This window comes from Triticum aestivum, chromosome 6D (genome assembly GCF_018294505.1).
Source record: "Triticum aestivum cultivar Chinese Spring chromosome 6D, IWGSC CS RefSeq v2.1, whole genome shotgun sequence".
Classification (NCBI taxonomy): Eukaryota; Viridiplantae; Streptophyta; class Magnoliopsida; order Poales; family Poaceae; genus Triticum; species Triticum aestivum.
The window spans coordinates 101,198,735-101,220,663 of record NC_057811.1 but is presented as its reverse complement, the minus strand read 5'-3'; the positions used below and the strand labels follow the sequence as shown (position 1 = coordinate 101,220,663).

At 47.3% G+C, this 21,929-nt stretch overlaps 1 protein-coding gene across 3 annotated transcripts; it reads right to left on the bottom strand.

The window, feature by feature from the left end:
- Positions 1 to 15,068: 15,068 nt before the first annotated feature.
- Positions 15,069 to 21,585, bottom strand: LOC123143837 (U-box domain-containing protein 52). 3 transcript variants are annotated; one of them, XR_006471097.1, is made up of 11 exons: positions 21,165 to 21,585; positions 20,934 to 21,055; positions 20,399 to 20,520; positions 20,091 to 20,275; positions 19,861 to 19,903; positions 17,946 to 18,306; positions 17,768 to 17,836; positions 17,134 to 17,685; positions 15,985 to 16,722; positions 15,629 to 15,779; positions 15,069 to 15,451 (listed from the first exon to the last, which is right to left on the bottom strand). XR_006471097.1 is itself a non-coding variant. In XM_044562844.1 (10 exons), exons 1-10 carry the CDS (start codon positions 21,433 to 21,435, stop codon positions 15,705 to 15,707), a joined length of 2,538 nt encoding a protein of 845 aa, XP_044418779.1. In that variant the 5' UTR covers positions 21,436 to 21,585; the 3' UTR covers positions 15,069 to 15,704. The 3 variants fall into 3 exon arrangements, 2 of the variants coding, with proteins under 2 accessions (XP_044418779.1, XP_044418780.1); XM_044562844.1 differs by having other exon boundaries at positions 15,069 to 15,779; XM_044562845.1 differs by having other exon boundaries at positions 15,070 to 15,787; positions 21,165 to 21,584.
- Between the last annotated feature and the right edge of the window lie 344 nt (positions 21,586 to 21,929).

The window sequence follows — 21,929 nt, the reverse complement described above, 5'->3', positions numbered from 1 at the left end:
CCTCGTATTCAGGGGGCACATAGTTGTCATCGTCCTCTTCTTCTTCGCCGTCTTCCATCATAACCCCTATTTCTCCGTGCCTCGTCCAAACATTATAGTGTGGCATGAAACCCTTGTAAAGCAGGTGGGTGTGAAGGATTTTTCGGTCAGAGTAAGACCTCGTATTCCCACATGTAGGGCATGGACAACACATAAAACCATTCTGCTTGTTTGCCTCAGCCACTTCGAGAAAATCATGCACGCCCTTAATGTACTCGGAGGTGTGTCTGTCACCGTACATCCATTGCCGGTTCATCTGCGTGCATTATATATAATTAAGTGTGTCAAAAACCATTACAGAACATTAGGAATAGATAATTAAGTGACCAAATTAATAGAAGTTCATCATCACATTAAAACCAAAGTACATACATAGTTCTCATCTAACAACATATAGCTCTCTCTAGAGCATCTAATTAATTAAACCATACATTGAAACTATGTAAAACATTTCAATGCGAAAACAAATGCAATCATAATCGCAACCAATGTAACAATTGATCCAACGGCATAATGATACCAAGCCTCGGTATGAATGGCATATTTTCTAATCTTTCTAATCTTCAAGCGCATTGCATCCATCTTGATCTTGTGATCATCGACGACATCCGCAACATGCAACTCCAATATCATCTTCTCCTCCTCAATTTTTTTTATTTTTTCCTTCAAGTAATTGTTTTCTTCTTCAACTAAATTTAACCTCTCGACAATAGGATCGGTTGGAATTTCTGGTTCAACCACCTCCTAGATAAACAAAATCTATGTCACGTTGGTCGGCATATTTGTCATAAACAATAAATGAACCAAATAGTTATAAAAAGATAATATATACCACATCCGAATCATAGACAGGACGAGGGCCGACGGGGGCGGATACCAAAACCATCGCACTATGTAATAAGAAGGAATAATAAAAGTAACAAAATTAGACAAGTATCTATCTAAAGTAAGAATTTTTTTCTTTCAGAAAGAAGATAAGAACAAGAGGCTCACCACGGTGGTGCTGGCGACGAGATCGGCGCGGGCGATCGACGGCGGTGAAGACGGGGACGGGACGTGACGGACCGCTAAACCTAGACAAATCTCGGGGAAAATGGAGCTCGAAGGTCGAGTTTCGAGAGGAGAAAGATTAACTAGTGTGGCTCAGACATTTCATCGAACACCTCATGTGCATAGGAGGTGAGCTAGAGCACCCAAATGCCCTCCCCTCGCCGGCCAGAAAAAACAGAGCACTGTGGAGTCCTCTGCTGTGGCGATGGGGTATATATAGGCAACTCATTGGTCCCGGTTCGTGGCACCAACCGGGACTAAAGGGGGGGCATTGGTCCCGGTTGGTGCCACGAATGGGTACGCATGCCCCCCTTTAGTCCCGGTTGGTGGCACCAACCGGGACCAAAGGCCTTGTGCTGCCCCGCGTCAAAAGTTTAGTCCCACCTCGCTAGTTGAGAGAGCTCGAGAGTGGTTTATAAGCGCTGCTGCGCCCACCCTCTCGAGCTCCTCTCAACTGCAGGCTTTCGGGCCTAACCGTTCTTTTTGCCTGTAGGGCCTACTGGGCCTTCTGCGGACCTGAATCCTGGCCCATGGATGGGTTTCAAGTCGTATTCAGGCCGTGGTGGCCCAGTAGGTGGCATAATTTTTTTCCCTGTTTTTTGTTTTCTCTTTTGCTTTATTTATTTTGTTTTGTTTCTACTTACAACAAAAAACTTATTTATTTTATTCCATTTTGTTTCTAATTACTTATGTATTTTACTTTATTTATTTTATTTTTATTTATTTTACTGCTGCTATTTTATTTATTTTACTACTGCTATTTTTATTTATTTTATTTACTATAGTTTATTTTATTTTATTAAGGTTTATTTATTTTTATTTATTTTATTAAGGTTTATTTATTTTATTTACTATAAAAAATGAACATAGATGCGCCTATAGAGAAAATTCAACCTAAATTCATAATAAATTTCTATGAAATTCAAAGAAATTTACTCTGAATTTAGGTCAAATTCCCTGTATAAGGGCATCTATTTTCACTTTGAGAGGAGCTCAACAAGGCAGAGAGGGACGGGCTTATAAACCGGTGTGAGCGCCCTTCGGTTGGCGAGGTGGGACTAAACTCTGACCGCAACTAGGACCAACCCTTTAGTCCCGGTTTGTGGTATGAACCGGGACTAAAGGGTGAGCCTCTGGTCCCAGTTCAAGCCACCAACCAGGACCAATGGTGGTGGGCCAGGAGCGAGGCCCATTGGTCCTGGTTTGTCCCACCAACCGGGACCAAAGGGGCCGGACGAACCGGGACCAATGCCCCCACGAGGCCCGGCAGGCCCCTGGCCGCACGAACCGGGACCAATGCTCACATTAGTCCCGGTTCGTGACTGAACCGGGACTAATGTGAATATTGCCCTGTGACCAAAGCCCAGTTTTCTACTAGTGTCATGATCTCTATCATCACCGGCATGACACCATGATCTCCATCATCTTGATCTCTATCAACGTGTTGTCACATGGTCGTCTCGCCAACTATTGCTCTTGCAACTATTGCTATCGCATAGCGATAAAGTAAAGCAATTATTTGTCGCTTGCATCTTATGCAATAAAGAGACAACCATAAGGCTCCTACCAGTTGCTGATAACTTTAACAAAACATGATCATCTCATACAACAATTTATATATCATCACGTTTTGATCATATCACATCACAACATGCCCTGCAAAAACAAGTTAGACGTCCTCTACTTTGTTGTTGCAAGTTTTACATGGCTGCTACGGGCTGAGCAAGAACCGCTTTTCCTACGCATCAAAATCACAACGATTTTTCGTCAAGTATGTGATGTTTTAACCTTCAACAAGGACCGGGCATAGCCACACTCGATTCAACTAAAGCTGGAGAAACTGACACCCACCAGCCACCTGTGTGCGAAGCACGTCGGTAGAACCAGTCTCGCGTAAGCGTACGCGTAATGTCGGTCCGGGCCGCTTCATCCAACAATACCGCTGAATCAAAGTATGACATGCTGGTAAGAAGTATGCCTATTATCGCCCACAACTCACTTGTGTTCTACTCGTGCATATAACATCTACGCATAAACCTGGCTCGGATGCCACTGTTGGGGAACGCAGTAATTTCAAAAAAATTCCTAAGATCACGCAAGATCTATCTAGGTGATGCTTAGCAACGAGCGGGAGAGTGTGTCCAAGTACCCTTGTAGACCGAAAGCGGAAGCGTTATATCAACGCGGTTGATGTAGTCGTACGTCTTCACGATCCGACCGATCCTAATACCGAACGTATGGCACATATGTGTGCAGCACACGTTCATCTCAATGACGTCCCTCGTACTCTTGATCCAGTTGAGGCTGAGGGAGAGTTCCGTCAGCACGACAGCGTGGCGACGGTGATGATGAAGTTACCGGTGCAGGGCTTCACCTAAGCACTACGATGATATGACCGAGGTGTGTAACTGTGGAGGGGGGCACCACACACGGCTAAGACAAATCTTGAGTGCCTTTGGGGTACCCCCTGGCCACGTATATAAAGGAGAGGAGGGAAGAGGTGGCCGGCCCAAGGGGGGCGCGCCAGGTGTGGGGAATCCTACTAGGACTCCCTAGTCCAAGTAGGATTCCCCTCCTCTTTCCTATTCGGAGTAGGAGAGAAGGAAAGAGAGGGAGAGGGAGAAGGAAAGGGGGGCCGCGCCCCCACCCCTTGTCCAATTCGGTTTAGGCAGGGGGGAGGCGCGCGCCACCTCTTGGCCCTTCTCCCCTCTCTTCACTAAAGCCCAATAAGGCCCATTACTTCTCCCGGCGAATTCCCGTAACAATCTGGTACTCCAAAAAATACCCGAATCACTCGGAACCTTTCCCATGTCCGAATATAGACTTCCAATATATCGATCTTTACGTCTCGACCATTTCGAGACTCCTCGTCATGTCCGTGATCTCATCCGGGACTCCGAACAACCTTGGGTACATCGAATTCCATAACTCATAATACAAATCACCATCAAATGTTAAGCGTGCGGACCCTACGGGTTCGAGAACTATGTAGACATGACCGAGACACATCTCCAGTCAATAACCAATAGCGGAACCTGGATGCTCATATTGGCTCCTACATATTCTACGAAGATCTTTATCGGTCAAACCGCATAACAACATACGTTGTTCCCTTTGTCATCGGCATGTTACTTGCCCGAGATTCGATCGTCAGTATCCTCATACGTAGTTCAATCTCGTTACCGGAAAGTCTCTTTACTCGTTCCGTAATGCATCATCCCGCAACTAACTCATTAGTCACAATGCTTGCAAGGCTTATAGTGATGTGCATTACCGAGAGGGACCAGAGATACCTCTCCGATACACGGAGTGAAAAATCCTAATCTCGATATATGCCAACTCAACAAACACCTTCGGAGACACCTGTAGAGCATCTTTATAATCACCCAGTTACGTTGTGACGTTTGATAGCACACAAAGTGTTCCTCCGGTATTCGGGAGTTGCATAATCTCATAATCAGAGGAACATGTATAAGTCATGAAGAAAGCAGTAGCAATGAAACTGAAATGATCATAATGCTAAGCTAACGAATGGGTCTTGTCCATCACATCATTCTCTAATGATGTGACCCCGTTCATCAAATTACAACACATATCTATGGCTAGGAAACTTAACCATCTTTGATTAACGAGCTAGTCAAGTAGAGGCATACTAGGGACACTCTGTTTGTCTATGTATTCACACATGTACTAAGTTTCCGGTTAATACAATTCTAGCATGAATAATAAACATTTTTCATGAAATAAGGAAATAAATAATAACTTTATTATTGCCTCTAGGGCATATTTCCTTCAAGATTAAGTTTGACAAGAGCGAGGTTATCATCTTGGGCTTCCCTACAGAGGACCAACAAAGGATTTCTGATAACCTAAACTCTAGACTAACCTCATTCCCCATTACTTACTTGGGGATGCCGATGGCAGACTCGAAGATACCAACGAGTGCATTCGACCCTTTGGTGGGACGAGTGGCATCTCGGGCAGAGCCCTGGCGAGGACGGCTCACCTCCAAAGGGAGCAAATCGATCCTTATTAGTTCCAACCTAGCAAGCCTCCCCATGTTCATGATGGGGATGTATATCCTACTTGAGGGCGTCCATAGTGCCTTCGATAAGGATCTCGGTAGGTTCTTTTGGCAGGCGGCCAACGGCCGCCAAAAGTATCACATGGTAAAGTGGGCGGATATTTGCATGCCTACGGATCGTGGTGGTCTGGGCATCACTGTCTCCCGCCGTATGAACGTTGCGCTCATGTTGAGATGGGTCTGGCGGATCTTATGCGGCAAGGGAGGACTATGGCTACAACTCATTCAGGCGAAATACCTTAGGGGTGAACCGCTCTTGGCATGCAACCGGACGGAGGGCTCACAATTCTGGCGAGCCATCCAAAGGATTAAGGAGGACATCCGCCTAGGGATCTCCTTCTCCTTAGGGAACGGAAAAGGGATCCAATTTTGGTTGGATCCCTGGCTGGGTACTGAGCCATTACGCGTTTGCTTCCGTGGCTTAATCTCGATTTATGTGGATCCATCTATACTAGTGTCTACAGCTTTCCAAGCAGGACAGTGGAACATCCGGTTTCGTTGCACCTTTGGACAAGCCGAGAGTAATGACTGGAATAGATTGTGGGCCGCCCTCCCCTCATGCTTCCAGATTATCCGGACATGGTATCCTGGCGGCTTGCGCCGACGGAGGAGTTCTCAATGAGCACGACATACCATGCCCTTTGCCCGTCTCCGGCCACTCCCTGGCTGTCCCCATCATGGAAAGCCCCCGTACCTTTAAAGATTAAGATTTTTGTTTGGCAACTACTACGGGATCGCCTCCCCTCGGGGACAGAGGTACTTAAGTGGCACGGACCTGGTGATGGTCTATGCCCTATCTGTACAGTATCAGAGACCGGGACCAATATCCTCTTCTCTTGTACGGTGGCAAGGGTACTGTGGACTTATGTCCGCGAGGCGTTGGGGCCCGACTGGGAGGCCTTAAATCTCGCGAAGTTTCTCCAACATAGAGCTTTACAGCTGTCGTGACATCGCCGCCTATTTTGGCTTGTTTTTGCGGCGATGTCGTGGACTCTTTGGACGACTCGGAATAAGATGGTGATCGAGAAGGTTTTTCCGAGGAAGGCATCTGACTCCTTCTTCAAATTCCTTACTTTTCTGCAGCACTGGCACCCGCTCTCGAGGCGGTGTGATCGCGATCAACTCGGCCTTATGATGGATGCGCTCTTGGCTTTGGCGCATCGACTATCGTCCTCGTAGTGCCGCTTCGCGGCTGCCACTAGGTGGCTTTTTCCTTTCTTTTATGTTTTCTTGGGCTTGACTGTGTTGTGGCCCCAGTCGTTGTCTGTCGGGTGTTGTTCGAACATGGATTGTATGGACCGTTGCTTTATTTATAAAGCGGGGTGAAAGCCTATTTCGAGAGAGATTTTTATTGTTTTCTAAAACAAATATGTCCATCCGCCAAATGAGTCCTTCCCGGTTGGGCTGACTTATGGGCCAGCAGGCAAAAACGAACATTTTGTGTCCGCCTAGCCGATCTAAACGAGTTATTTACCCAAAACCACCACATTATGGGCTAGGGTAACAGATCAGTACCACATTTGAGGCAGGGCACAAAAAACCACCAACAATGGGGCTAATCTGTAAGGCGGAGCACTGATTCTTCGTTTTAGCCCAGAAAACGGCGAATCTGACAGGTGGGGCCCGTCTGTCGGGATGACGTGGCAAATACCAAGCACACAAAAAAACTTTGACTAGCTGAGGTGGCAGAAGAGCTGCAGGCCCCGCCTGTCATTGACTACATGGTCATCTTCATCCCATCTCTATTTCTATGGAGCATTGTGTCGAGCAGCTTGTTGCGGCGAGCCATTTCTGCCGATGCAAGTAGAGAGCTCCATGGCCATGGCAGCCGAGGCCCTACCCGACGTCCAGATCCTCCTCTCCCTTTTCCTCTTCGTCTGGAGCTCGCTCCCGTCCTCCAGCCCTCTCCCCGCTGTTGTCCGAGGAGCTAGCCGTCGACGCCGCTCCGCGCTAGCGTGGCCACCGCCGTAGTTTTGCCGACAAATAATGTCCCAGAGCTTTGCCTCCTCGCGCTGGCCATCCTCAACAACGAACAAGAGCCTAGACGCCGCAGAACGACAGAATCGATCGCGTCTTCAACCTCGGAGCCGCCGGCGAATTCGCCACCTTCAGAGCACCCCCGGCCTCGCCGGCCTGCTCATCTGAATCACCATGATCCCCTCTCTGTCTACCCCTTTCCCCCATTGTCAATTCGTTCCATAACTAGTTCGTCCGCCATGCCCGAGAGCTCCCGCTGCCGTGCCTTTCCAGTCTCCACCGCCGTCGTTTGAGCACGAATTGGTCGCGTCTGAGCACCATACTGAGATGCTAGAGCTCGCAGGAGGCCATCTGGACAATTAGGCCGCTCGGTTGCAAACTGTAACCCGGCGCTCGCGCAAGCCGGAGCTCCGCCGCCGCCCAGCTCGCCGCCGTCAACTCTGCCAGACAACCTAGCACTTTCCACCACCACCAGTCGATGCGCACGGTCACCAGCATCCTATAAAACGCTGCCTAGCGTTGAATGGTTGCCGGAATCGTCACGGCTAGCGGCGGTTGCAGCCTGCAGGAGTGCTCCTGGTCTCGCCTGCGGTGGCGGCCAGGGCGGCTGCGGGCCTGCGTGCGTGCCACGGCCAGGGGCGGCTGCAAGTGCGCATGCGTGCCACGACCTGGGGAGATGGCAGGCGTGCGTGGGTGCCTACGCGCAACCGAGGTCAGCCATGGCCGACGGGAACGGCGAGAAGAGAGGAGAGAGAGAGGAGAAAGAGACTAGTCAACCTGCCCACGTGGAATTTTTTTTCCACGTCAGCCCGACAGGAGGGACCCACCTGTCGGATTCGCAGTTTTCTGGGCTAAAAAGAAGAATCAGTGCTCCGCGTTACAGAGTAGCCCCATTGTTGGTGGTTTTTTGTGTCATGCCTCAAATGTGGTACCGATCTGTTACCCTAGCCCATAATATGATGGTTTTGGATAAATAACTCGATCTAAACGGACAAAAACGGACAGAATCCGCATCTATTTGAGTTCGTCACATTGCATTGGCCTTATCGTCCTGAGGATAGTAGCTAACCCAAGTTACCTGATGCCCATGTGTCTATGCCTCAGAGACAGCAGGCAAAGAAGAAGCAAAGGATGGAGCGTGAGGATGTCATCGTTAACGATGAAAATATGACAGGCTCTAGAGGAGTGCCGCCGGGATCTATGTAAATATTAGTCTGAAGCTCCCGTGAACTGCAGGAAGACCATTTGTGGCACGTTGGTGTGGCGGCACGCAGATTTCTGTCCGTTCGATTGCTTAGCAATTTAGAAATTGGTTTGGTCTTTGCATGTGCTTTTGTACCTAATTATCTTATATGGGGTCCATGTGAGCAGCTTTTGGCAGCCCCACCCATCCTACATCCCATTATTTTTATTTTGACTTTCGAATTTGAGTCAATTATATCTTTTGAACCAAATGTCAAAATTATATTTGGTTTTTATATTTGTATTTCTTGTGACGAGGGCTTTTAAATAAGATCCATTTTGAATACATTTTGACGAGTTTTAAAAACTTTGTTAAGTTTCAAGTGCTAAAACTTGGTGCAAGCGAACAAAAAAATCACAAGTTGCAGAAACTTAAATTTAAAACTTGATGTGCCCTCGTGCGGAATCCAATAACATTACAGACCGCGACCAAATCGGACGGCCGGGCAAGTTTCAACTAGTAAAATTTGATAGGAATGATGATAAATTTAGTAGGTTTCAAAAACTGAACTTAAACCTTAAACCTAAAGCCCTAAGCTCAGAACACCGAAACCCTAAAATCATATGGAACTTGGTAAAACTTGATGAAACTTGGCAAAACTTAATGATACGACTATCGAGTTTCAATATTTGAAACTTGGATTTTTTTTTTAAAGAAATGGACAAAATTGTCGAAATATATACAAGATTAGTCTTGTTCGAAAGTTCTCGTCGCGACAATAGAGATATATGCAAACGAAACATAATTTATGACTTTCGGTTCGAAATATAGTAGATTAAAATTAAAAGATGAAATTAAACTAGCGTGGGAGGTGGGGGGGGGGCGTATGAAACTCTTGCAAAAGCAGAAAAAACATGCATGAATGGACCCGCCTTACAATAATCAAAGGCCTAAGACTAATCAATTTTACTAATCTTAAAGCAATCGGACGATCGGACGCGACTGGGAATGGTAAGCAGTGGTTGTGCAGTTTTCGGTGAGCTGCACTCGGGTGTGCAGTTTGTGCGCTCCTCGATGTCCAGAGGCAACATAAACCGAACGTGGATTTCCAGTATGAGACATGTTGGTAATGGTAAGACAGCAAAAATAATGAGGAGTTTAGGATTTCATCATATGGCAACTGAGAAGAGTGATAGGAGAAGCAGGGGCTTATAGATCTTATGGAGGAATGATCCGAATGTGCTTGTGCAGGTTGCTATACATGCAATTACATTGACATGATGGATGCAAAGATCGAGTTCGGTGCGGTTCGGCAGGTGATACATGCGTCTATTTCAGAGACATCAGGCAATGCCTGTCGCCGGCCGGTGAAGCCAATGGTCAGATGCTACGCACGACGTCTCATGCGGAGGCGTCAAGTCATGCCTGCTACCGGCAGGTGATGCATGGTGGCTCTGGCGGAGGTGTCATGTTTAGCCTGTTGCTGCTGGATCGAAGGTGGTGCATCAGTGGCGGGAGGCAGGCGGTATCGACTTTGTTGTCTTCCAGTGTCTTCTCCAGAGGTATCCGGCTATCGAGCCATCGGTTGCCGGATAAGAGATGATGGTACAAGCAGCTTCAACGATGAGTTTATGCACTCAGGTGGAAACATAAGCTATCTGATCAAGCTAAGTGCGCCTGCGTCGTGACCTTGCTAAAGGTGGTGGATTGAAGCCTGACTTTGGGGATGAGAATTCGGAGTTCAACCTTGTGTTGGAGTCGCCATCATCAGCGCACGTGTGATGATTCCTTCTTGAAGGCGTAGCTTAGGAGTTGTGTATTTTTCATTTTGATGTCGTCTTGTAACATAGGGTTAGTGGCTATCTAGTGGAGTCACTGTCATGAGGCATGCGGCCTCGGGTTTTCTTTTCACTTTATTTTCGGGCTGATATTGTTCGGCCGGTGGATTTTGCCTTCTTAATAATATATGGCTGCATGCATCATCCTCATGCAGAGGCCCGGGGCATCCTTCTTTTCCAGAAAAAACATTGACATGGTAGATGGTAGCGGCGTGTCATGGAGATTTACAGGATTATGTGGGGAGCTGAAATGGGAGGACAGACACTTGAGGTGGGACTCGCTGAGGCCGTTTAATTTTAGGTTGTCGCTTCCTTGTCTGGTACATAATGAGATACTCTATACAGATGATAAATAAGTTGGGCGTCCTAGGGATCAAATGGCAATGCAAGCGGCATGGCTTATTTGGTGGGAGCAGCGTCAACTGACACAAGGAGAACATGCTCAAACTATCCCTAGAGCACTGCTATGTCTATTGGAGCGTTAGCGTTGAACTAAAGGTTGGGAGGAGCCCAAAGAAATCCCCGGATCGACCTTGTCATCGGTGGGTTTGCCCGATCCTCATAGCATCTCCAACATGTGTTGAATAAGTTGGTGATGTAAAAACCGATATAGGGTAGGAGAGAAGATTTTACATCACCGCGGTGGTTGTTGCTCCAACAGATGATGTAAAGGTGCCCTAAACGACCTTTTTTTCACCATAGTTGCGTTTTTGCATAGTTTGTTGGAGCAACGTTTTTGGCACAAAGTGGCCTAAACGGCCTTTTTCATGTGGTCCTCCATTTTTACAACAGCCGTACCCGTGTTGTAAATATTGAGCAGCAGGAGGCAAAATTAATTTAGGCCTGCCCAAAAACATTTGGAACACTGTTTACATATACAATAGCTGTTGGTGCAGGTTTTTGGGCCCAAAGTGGCCTAAGCGGCCATCATATGTTGGAGATGCTTTGAAGGAATGTGTATGTTCAATGTTGATGTTGCTTTCAAACACGGAGATTGGGGAGGGCGCTACCGGAGTGATTATGATACACAACTGATAGCTTTGTCGCCGCAAGGAGCTTCAACATTGAAAATGCTCTGCGCGTGCTTTTTTTGAGAAAACGCAAAAGACTTTTGCATTTCTTTGTATTGAAAAGGAAGAGAGTTTGTTACAACCTCCTAAGAGGCAGGGTTACAGGCAAAATGAAAGATCAGTGGACATCCCATGATGGGGGGAGGATGACACGCAATCCTCGTGCGCCCGCGGTCGCCCATAGCGCAGCTTCGTCCTTGATCCTCACGATCAGAGTGTTTGCTGATGGGGTTGCTGCGTCGAAGATGCATTCGTTGCGATGCTTCCAGGTCATCCAAGGAATCAGCAGCGTCGCGGTGGAGAGGCCTTTTTGCATCGGCTTGGGCGTGGCCTGTTGTGTCGTGCGCCACCAATCAGTTAGGGAGTCCTCGCCATCCGGCGCGTTGCAAGTAAGACGCGGCCAGGAGAGGATTTCGTGCCACACCAGCTTGGAGAAGGGGCATGCCAGGAACAGGTGGTGGATCGACTCGGGCGCTTGATTGCAGAGCAGGCAGCGGGCTGGGTGCGGCAGCCCACGGCGAGCAAGGCGGTCGGCCGTCCAGCAGCGTTCCAGGTTAGCGAGCCAGTGAAAGAACTTCACGCGGGGAGGGGGGCAGCTTTTCCATGTGAGCTTCCATGCGGGGCAGTGGGTCGAGCCTTGGAAAGTGGCAAGGTAGGCGGACTGCTGTGTGTATGTTCCTGACGCATTCCACATCCATTGCAGGCGGTCTGGCTCGGAGGAGAGGGTGATGGACTCGATTGCCCGCCAAGTTAGCAAGTACTGACCAATCTCCTGGATGCCAATGACGCCCTGGATGTCAGAAGCCCATCTGTGCGCCTGAAGGGCATCCGCCACCGTTCTGTTTTTGCGGCGATGTTTGGGGACGACAGCGTACAGTTGGGGCGCGATCTCCGAGATGGAGCGCCCATTGAGCCAACGGTCCTCCCAAAACAGTGCGCGCGGGCCATTGCCGATGATCATGGTGGTGGATGCGAAGAAGAAGGCACGTTCCTCGCTAGTGAACTACGGGTCGAGGCCAGCCCAAGCTCTGTTGTCATCCGTGCGGGCAAGCCAAAGCCATCTGATGCGCAAGGCCAAGCCCATGCGCTCGAGATAATGTATGCCGAGACCACCAAGGCGGGTGGGGCGGCAGACCCGCCGCCAATTAACATGGCAGTTGCCACCGTGTGCTTCAGCGCGTCCGGACCAAAGGAATCCTCGCTGGATTTTCTCCAGGAGCTTGATGATCTTCTTTGGGGGCGCGAGCACCAGGAGCTCGTGTATGGGGATCGTGCTTAGCATGGCCTTGACAAAGGCGAGGAGTCCGGCTTTATTCATGAGGTGGGCTTTCCAGGTGGGCAGCTTCCCGGCAGTTTTGTCGACGAGGGGTTGGAGTTGAGTGGCGGTTGGGCGTCGGAGGGTGTGGGGGATTCCTAGGTAGGTGATGGGGAACTCGGCGAGCGGGCAGCCCAGGGCCTTAGCGGCCATACCGATCTCCTCTTCCTCGCAGCGGATCGCCGTGGCGGTGCTCTTCTGGAAATTGACCCGCAGGCCTGATGCTCGGCCAAAGAGCTGCAGGATCTCCCGGACAGCGAGCGTGTCGCCAGCAGAGGGGTGGCAAAAGAGGATGACATCATCCGCGTACACGGAGATGATCGGGATCGCGCGGCGAGGGTGTAGCTGTTGCAGAACGTTGAGCGCGGCGGCACGGTGAAAGTCGCATCCCAACGTGTCAACGGCAAGCACAAAGAGCTGCGGCGAGACGGGGTCGCCTTGGAGCAGCCCACAATGGTGCCAAATCGCCGGTCCTGGAACCCCATTCAGGAGGATCCTGGTGCTCGCGGAGGACAGGGGAATAACGATCCAGCCAAGGAAGCGATCGCTAAACCCGTAGCGGCGCAGGGTCTTGAAGAGGAACGGCCATGACACGGAGTCGAAGGCCCGCGCAAGGTCGAGCTTCAGGAGGATGCGCGGGGCGCCCAGGTGGTGAAGTAGCCGTGCCGATTGCCGGACCAGTGTGAAGTTGTCGTGGAGGCTGCGACCGGGGATGAAAGCGTTCTGGATGGGGCTGACCGGGTCGTTTAGCTTGGGCGCAAGGAGAAGGGACAACACCTTCGCGAAGATCTTGGCCACGAGGTGGATTAGGTTGATGCTAATTTTTTTAAATAATACAATTTTTTTATAAAATTTGAAAAATAATATACGGTTTTGAGAAATTACACAAATAATACGGCGTCGGCCTCCTGTATGCCGACTGGAGCCAGTCGGCCAGCGGCAAGCCGAGTAGGGCCCAGTCGGCCACCGGTAAGCCGATTAGTGGCTGGGCCACCCGACGCACGGCCAGTCGGCCAGGTTGGATGCAGTCGGCCAAGGGGAGGCCGATAGGCCGGCCGATCGGCTTCTGGTAAGCCGATAAGTGGCTGGATGGATGGGGTGCTGCGTGTGTGATCGATGGATGGCTGCGTGGGCATGCGTGGGCTGATTGATTTCAGTATTATATATGTGCGAGTCCATGGGTTAGTCAGGCATACGGGTATTCGGGTACTCGCGTATGCATATGCGGCCGGCCAGTGTACACATATTCGATGTATTGTATATACACCACTACACCAGGTCCTGGACCACGTACAACCCGGCCAGGTCATGCGCGTACGCACTGGCTGTAGTGCTGTACCAAGTCATGATCCTGTGCTAGTACGCATCGTAGGTGGTTTTGTCATGCATCTGCACGTGGCCATGCAATACTGAAATCAATCAGCCAACACATACAATATTGAAATCAATCAGCCCACGTACCCAGCCATCCATCGATCACACACGCAGCACCCCATCCATTCAGCCACTTATCGGCTTACCTGAAGCCGATAGGCCGGCCTGTCGGCCTCCCCTCGGCCGACTGCATGCAACCTGGCCGACTGGCCGTGCGTCGGGTGGCCCAGCCACTAATCGGCTTACCGGTGGCCGAGTGGACCCTATTCGGCTTGCCGCTGGCCGACTAGCACCAGTCGGCTTACAGCCGACGCCGTATTATTTGTGTAATTTCTCAAAACCGTATATTATTTTTCAAATTTTATAAAAAATGTATTATTTAAAAAAAATTAGCTAGGTTGATTGGCCTATAGTCACCCAGGCTGGCCGCGTCGGCGCGCTTGGGAATCAGCGTAAGCAGCACCTGGTTTAGGCGGCTGAACCCGCGTCCCCGGAGCGCGTAGAGCTGCTGGAAGACGCAAATGAGGTCGTGCTTGACGACAGACCAGCAGGAGCGTAGGAACTCCGCGGTGAAGCCATCCGGACCTGACGCCTTGCGCGCTGGCAAGCGCTTCACCGCTTGCCAAATCTCATCTTCGGTGAAGGGAGCATCAAGGTCATCGAGATTGGCAGGCTCGATGAGGTGCTGAAGGTCGAGGGTGCAGTCACGGGGTCGATCAGTGCAAGAAGGGCGCGAAGGTCGCCGCGGCCATGTCGTCGGGATCAGTCAGCACGGCGCCATCAACCACCAGGGCATGTATCCGGTTCTGCTGCTTGCGGTAGGTGCATTGGCGATGGAAGAAGGACGTGTTCGCATATGGCGCAATCAATTTTGGACGTGCTTACGGCTGAAGCATATGCAGCTATAAATGAGTTATTCTTGGCTCAAGAGATGGGAGCCATATGATCATACTGCGATCTGATTGCGAGAGTGTTATCCAAACTTTATGTGATGGTGGTGTATCAGCAAGAGCAAGCTCTACCTGATATTTTTCATGACTGCAATGTACTCCCTCTGTTCCCTTTTATATGATGTTTTACACATTTCAGACACGCCCAAAACAGTTCAAAGCGGACTGGCTAAAATGTCTTATAAAAAAGGACGGATGGAGTAACAGCTAGTGGATTTGACAAAGCTAGATTTGAACACTGCCCAAGGGAAGCCAATTCGGTGGCACATTGAGATAGTTAGGTACGTTTCTCTACCTCCTGAAGCTTGTACTTGGGTTTCCTCTTTGCCCTTTCTTCTGAACGATGTAACTGTCGTTGTTAATCACTAAAATGGCCGAGTAGCTTGCCGTCAAAAAATTGTGGATAAGAAATGCGCAATTAGGTGCGACCGAGTCTTCCAATATGAAACATTTTCGTTGTTTATGTGATCCCTTGTTGTTTACAGTAATCTTTGTCAGAAATATGTCCTTACAGCAAATCTCTCTCCGAGTCTGTTTACATAATTCCCAGTCCGGATCAAAGTCCTCGGCCCTGGATGACAGGAAAGCAGCATGTGATTGACCCAGGTCATGAAGGTGTGAGTTCTTCTGTACTAGCAGATGTGAGCTACAAAATTGTATGTTAAATGTACAGGTTTGTTGATTTAAACATTTCTGGAGAAAGAACTACAACAATCTGAAATTTTTGCTGGGATAGTGCAGTATGTACATCAAAGTTGGAACAGCTGCAGGTTCCAGTGCGACAGCTGACAGCCTGACACACCCTACTCCTGGTCCTCATATTGCTATGCTGAAAATGATCCTGCCTTCGCACTACCTTCGGTAAGAATCTCAGACAAGCCATCAATCAAAATTAAATCCTGCATTCCTAGTAGAAAAAAAAAAGAGTTAAAAGCCTAGGTGAGACATCGAAAAATTTAACAGATTTCAGCTAATTTCCAGATGTAAGATATCCTAATTACTTTGTTACAATTTCGGTGTTTCCATCGCCAAATTGAAAAACCGAAACATTGTTCATAAGCCAATGGAGACAACAAAGGGCGACCAACTGGTCAGTTCTTTTACCTTGTCACTGGCTGAACGCTGATGGGATTGGTCCACGGAAGGATGTTCAGATGGCACACTTAGTGCATGCAGACGGACTAGCTCAGGCAGCACAACAGATTCCAGATCGGGGCGGTCTCTATGCCGCAGCTCGCAGCATTTCAGTGCAAGCTCGGCAAACCTCTTCGCCTCCTCCACCGGCCAGCCAGTCACTCTGCTATCCAAGAGATCCTCAAAGGTCCCTTCTTCCAGTGCATCAGATACAGCGTAGGCGAGCCCCATGGCGTCCTTTGCGGTGATCATCTGAAGATAGATAATGCCGAGGGCATACACATCAGATTTTGTGCTGACCAGTCCCGTCTTCTGGTACTCAGGATCAATGTAGCAAAAGGTCCCCGCTGCGTCGGTCATCCGGTACTGCGTCTTTGTGTCATCCATCGATCGGGGGATGATGCGGGCGAGACCAACATCGGCGATCTTGCAGACAAAATCTTCGCCAAGGAGGATGTTCCCAGGCTTGAGGTCTCGGTGAACAAAGGCTTCAGGCTTCATTTGGTGTAGGTAGAGCAGGCCAGTGGCTAACTCCACTGAAATCTTGAAACGGAGCTGCCATGGCAGTGGCGGAGTGTTTGAACGACAATAGAGCCGGTCCTCGAGGCTACCATTCGGCATGTACTCGTATATTAGGCAACCATACTCGGGACAAGCACCCACTAGTTGTACCATGTTGGGATGCCGAAGGTTGTTCAGCAGATCAATCTGATGATAACAAAACTTATCAATTACATTACTGAAAAAGTAAAAATCCTTTCATTTTCTAATGTTTAAAAAAAATCACCGCATTATCATACAACTAAATGCTATCTCCATCCGAATAATGTTGCCTTTGACTTCAGTATCTGGCTATTTGTAGTGAGAAAATTGACTAAGTTGAAGTGCGGGAACTGTGGATGCAACGTTTTTTGTTTTGTTAAACATTGTAAGGGGCTGGTTCGGAAGAATGATATTTCCCGGTAAAATTTTGGTATTGAACTTTGCCAGGAAATACTTCTCTTCCAAACCGGCCCTAATGCCAATACATATCCTGACAACATTTCTCTTTTAGTTTGGAAAAGAGAAATTGTAGTGGCAAAAGGCAGTTTTGTCAAGCAAAATGAGCTATGACCATACCTCCTGTTGAAACTGTTTCAGGCCTTGAGTTACATTGGAGTGAAGAATCTTGACTGCAACAGGGGTATTATTAAGTGTAGCTTTATAGACTGGTCCATAACCTCCTTCCCCAACCTTCAGGTCTTCTGAGAAATTATTGGTCGCCTTCGCGATTTCCTTTGGATTATACAATCTGCACTCTAATCTAGTAGGGAGACACTCTAGTATTCTTTTAGTCTCAATTGGCCTTGGCAAGGGTTTGCTGTTCAGTTCAAGTTTATGTTTCTCCTCTGGAGCAGGTGCATATCTATCATTTCGAGGTGAGAAAATTTTTGGAGGCAAACGTCGCAACATTGGGTTAACTTGTTTCTGGGCACTGTGATCCATAAATTCCTCTGTGATTCTTTCTCTATGCTGAGGGTCGGAAGATAAAGTTTCAAGTGTCAATAGGTTTTGCTTTGGGCCACGAGCCGCTGAATTCGGTTTGGCACCTTGTCTGCCAAGTAAAGGACCATCTTCTCGTTCATAAACCGCATGCAAGTTTTCTGTCCCATCTTCGGTCCCAAGAGGTAACTGTGATCCCAAAAGAATGCTTCCTTCAGATCTAGTGCAAGATCAGAACCAAAGACACAAAATGGTAAACAATAACCAGTACCTCTTTGTAGTTCCGAAGCATATTGCCATTCCTTTTCTGAAATTGCCTCAGATCAGCTTTCACATCATCCTACAAATGACATGGTGTTGGTAAGACTTGTATATAACCGATTTTAGTAGTTCCGTATGCCATAAAGAATTAGGATACAAAGCTTCTGGTAGAAATGCTCGAATCATACTGCTTGATAGTTCGAAGCTGATGAAGCACATTCTCCAGTTGGGGTTAAAGAGCCATAGGCATTATATTCAAGACTAAGTGCATTATCATCAATGCCCAAGTATTCTTCATGTGGAGCCTGGAATGGATGCTCATTGTCCTTATTTAGCAAAAACAAGGTTTCTCTACGATTCTCAGGATATTCTGGAGACAAATGATTGCCTTGTTTATTCACAACTCTTATGAATTCACTTGGACATGAAGATGTTTTTGAAAGATGTGAATCGGCACTTTTCTGTCGAACTAGTGTCTTGAGGTTGCCATGTTGTGCTGCTTCATCAAAATGGGTACCGATGTGCGCAGCAGCGTGTGTCGACATCAGCCTGGCCCGAGATCAAATAGAGTAAGAAATAACTATCCCCATCAAAAAAAAATATACAAGCCAAAATAGAAACGTAATCCACAATTTTCACAACATTGAAGAGAACATTAAAATTCGAAATAGTTAGATTAACCGATATGACAAAAAATAAGATATCTGCTATGAACTTTAGCTGCATAGAAAATAGCTCGACTAATGGTCGTGAATAGTTGGGTTTATTATGATCTACTGGCTACGGTCATATTTTACATTGCTGCATTGTAGGGGGTAAGAGTCAAATTCGACATTCGAAAGGATAAAATTTTCCTTGCACATGATCCATCAACATTCTTTGGAAATGATCAAACGTAAACACTCCAATATACAGAAGGGAATAAGCTAATTGGAGCCAATGACATCCTTCAAATATTTGCATTAATACTTGGCAAAGTATGTACAGTTACTTAGATCATGAGGCATGACTAGATTGCCAAAAAAAATGGGGTTCAAGTTCTATTATATTTGAAATAACATATGTTGCAAATTATACATACCCTGGATTTCTCATAATATTCTATGCTGAAATGTTCATCATGTTTTGAATGTTAAATCCATTGTTCTTGGTTTTTGTTACTGGTACTTCAAATCTCATGATATTCTCAGAGAGGAAAAAGACTGAGGGGAAATCCCATACTATACATAGAAGGGAAAGACACCAAAAGGAAATTCCATACTGTATTAAATATTAAATATCAAGTTAGCTTATAATATATTAAATATCAAGTTAGCTTATAATATATAAAACTTAACATTTACTTATTGGCTTGCATACATTCTGTTTTGGAATTATTTAAACCATGCTGTGCAAGAAAATACTAGTTCGCAAGGTTTAGATTTGCTCATGGTTTTTAGTATGGTATGGCCATTGGCCACCTAAAAGGGCTTGGCATATAATGGTATGGTTGTAGGAGTGTATTGTGTATTTTATACTTCATGAATGTAATTGGTGTTTCCATATAGTTAGATTTGTTTAAGTATATGGTCCAGCATTCTCCATCGCATGAGCTTTGGGGTGAACTGTCTCGTGCATAATTCTACCTAGTATGAAAGCACAGAAAACTTGAGGTCAAGGCCCAGCTAGAGAAAATGAAAATAAATAAATAAATATCACAGCCTACTTTCAGTCCACATTAGGCCCAGGAGAGCCAGAAATGACGGCAGTGTTACATTGTAAACCTTTCTCATCAGCTTGAGCTTTTGGGTGAACCGATTAATGCACGTAATTCTACAAGATTTTCATTAAACCAAAACTAAGCTCAGCCACGAATCCCTGTACATGTAGTATTTACGCGACACCCTTCCCTGTATATCCTCAACCGTTGTAACTTTGTGCATATTCTAGTACATATTTTTCTACAAAATTTAATGCCATGATCTCCCTACAGTTTCCGGTAAACAAAGCTCAGCCAATCAACAGCTTAGAATGGACCATAATCTTTCTGGTAGGCAGGTAAGTAGAGCATTGTAGGAGACCTGTCTATCACCCTATATGTGATAGTTAGGGATGTAGACTCACCTGTAAGAAGGTTCTTCTCCAGGGAACTTGGGTGTTGGTTCACCTGCAAATTACACGTGTGCTTCATGAGCAAACAAAGAATAATCTACTAGAGATAAATATTGTACTCCCTCCATCCCAAAATAACTGTCGCTGGTTTAGTACAAAGTTGTACTAAATCAGCGACACTCATTTCGAGACGGAGGGAGTAGTACAGCTATAAGAATAAAAGTGTCAAGTGAAATACAAACTTTGTACAGCTAAAGGCCCATTGCCAGGTGCATCAGATTTCGTATCCTCTTTGCTTGTATCATTGTCGATTGCATGAGTGGCTGGCCTAAAAGTAGACAACTTTCCTTTTGCAATCACATACACCGAACAGAAGTTTGGTGCAATTTTTGTAACAGATGTAGCCACATCCATTTTCCAAATTGTTCTGCGATGGTTAAGAAAATTATTGAGCTCATCAAAGTACGGCAAGATTTGCTCTAAGAAAGAGTACCAGCAAATAAGAGATAATGATACGCAGAAGTTGTTGTAATGTACTTATATAAATCACCTTGCAAATGCACTCTTAGATGATGCTCCCAGCACAATCTTGTCAACATTATATTTTACAACAAAGTCCACAATAGCTTTTGACACATCTGTTCCATCAAGAATGACATCCCTGCATTGCAACTGTGGATATTAAAGTAAGTCAGCCAAAAGGGAGTTAGTAACTTATGATGGCACCCAATTGCTAGATTTATCTGCACATCAAACAACTGTGGCACTAACTGGGATTCATGAGCAGCCACAAATGCAGAAAGAACATTTACTCGATATTTTGGTACTTGTGGTATCGTTTTTTTTATATTGACATTTATCTAGTCCTACTTATATTACTATTAAAGCTTAAAATAAGCTTTCATGCTCGTTCCTAGAGAAATTCCCAAACAAATCTGAAAATAAAGGTAAATTTGTGCTGGAAATTCAGCTCGTTTAACAAAACGATAAAAAGCATTGATTTTTTTAAACACAGGGGCACAATAATTTGCTGAAATTTTGAATGTAACCAGACACAAAGTGATGATGAAATAAGAAACGTATACCCCTCTTCTGCTGCAGAAGCATTGGAAAGGCAGCATCAGCTCTTTGGTCTGAAGATCCAGCTGGGCAAGAAAACAGGCCGCGACATCCTCCTGCACGTGCGACGTGGAGAACTGCTTCCCACCTGCACACGAGTAGATCGCATGCTTGAGAATCTGCTATAATTCCGTACCATCAAAATCGATCCCATCGTTCGCACGGCCGGCCAGATGAGGCCCAAATCGAGAGCGTACCGGCGGGGTTGAGGGCGGTGTTCTTGCGGCGGACGTGGACCAGGAAGAAGGGCTGGGAGCGGGAGAGGACGTGGTCGGCGGCCCACTTGAGCGCGTGCTGGCTGCTCTTGTCGCCGTCGACGGCGACGGCCGCCTTCCCCTCCGCCTCGCCCCCTCCGCTGCCGCGCCCCTTGGGCCCCGAGCGCCTCATCGCGGCCGTGAGGGCGACCGCCTTCTTGCCCGCGGCGTCGTGCCGCTTGGCCTCCGTCAAGATCGGAGTGGTGTGCAACATCGTGTGGCGGAGGCGGGGGAGGGGGAGGCCGGGGGAGGGGACGCATCGGCGGCGGCGAGGACGATGGGATGGAGGATGGCGCGGTGGGGTGTGGTGGTGGTGGGGATCAAAGCGCGGGAATGGAGGAGAGGGGACGCCGCGAGCTTGGCGGGGAACGTCTCCCCTCGTCTCTCGGTCGGGTCGCTCCACGCCACACGGGGTTGGGTCTCGACTCGACTGTGGCCAGGCATGGCATGTTTTTCTTGAAAAGAAAAAGAAAAAGGTCTGTAACTTTATTCAAACTTGTGAAAACTAAAGTACAATGATTTGGATCGTAAATCCAAAAAGTATAAAATAACTCCTAGAACTAAGAATCATTGTGAAAATTTCAGAATCAACTTCTCTATGGTATTAATTTTTGCAACACGAAATGTTGCCAAGGCTTTGTGAAAGAGACTGTAGTTAGGTTGAAGAAGCGACACTGTCACGCGTGCATCTACACAAATTTGACTGAA

Coding starts and splice junctions, on each gene's coding strand:
- LOC123143837 (XM_044562844.1), bottom strand. CDS start 21,435: ATGTTGCACACCACTCCGATCTTGACGGAGGCCAAGCGGCACGACGCC. Junction 21,056..21,164: donor CACCGCCCTCAACCCCGCCG/GTACGCTCTCGA, acceptor ACTCGTGTGCAG/GTGGGAAGCAGTTCTCCACG. Junction 16,723..17,133: donor TGAAACAGTTTCAACAGGAG/GTATGGTCATAG, acceptor TGTTATCATCAG/ATTGATCTGCTGAACAACCT.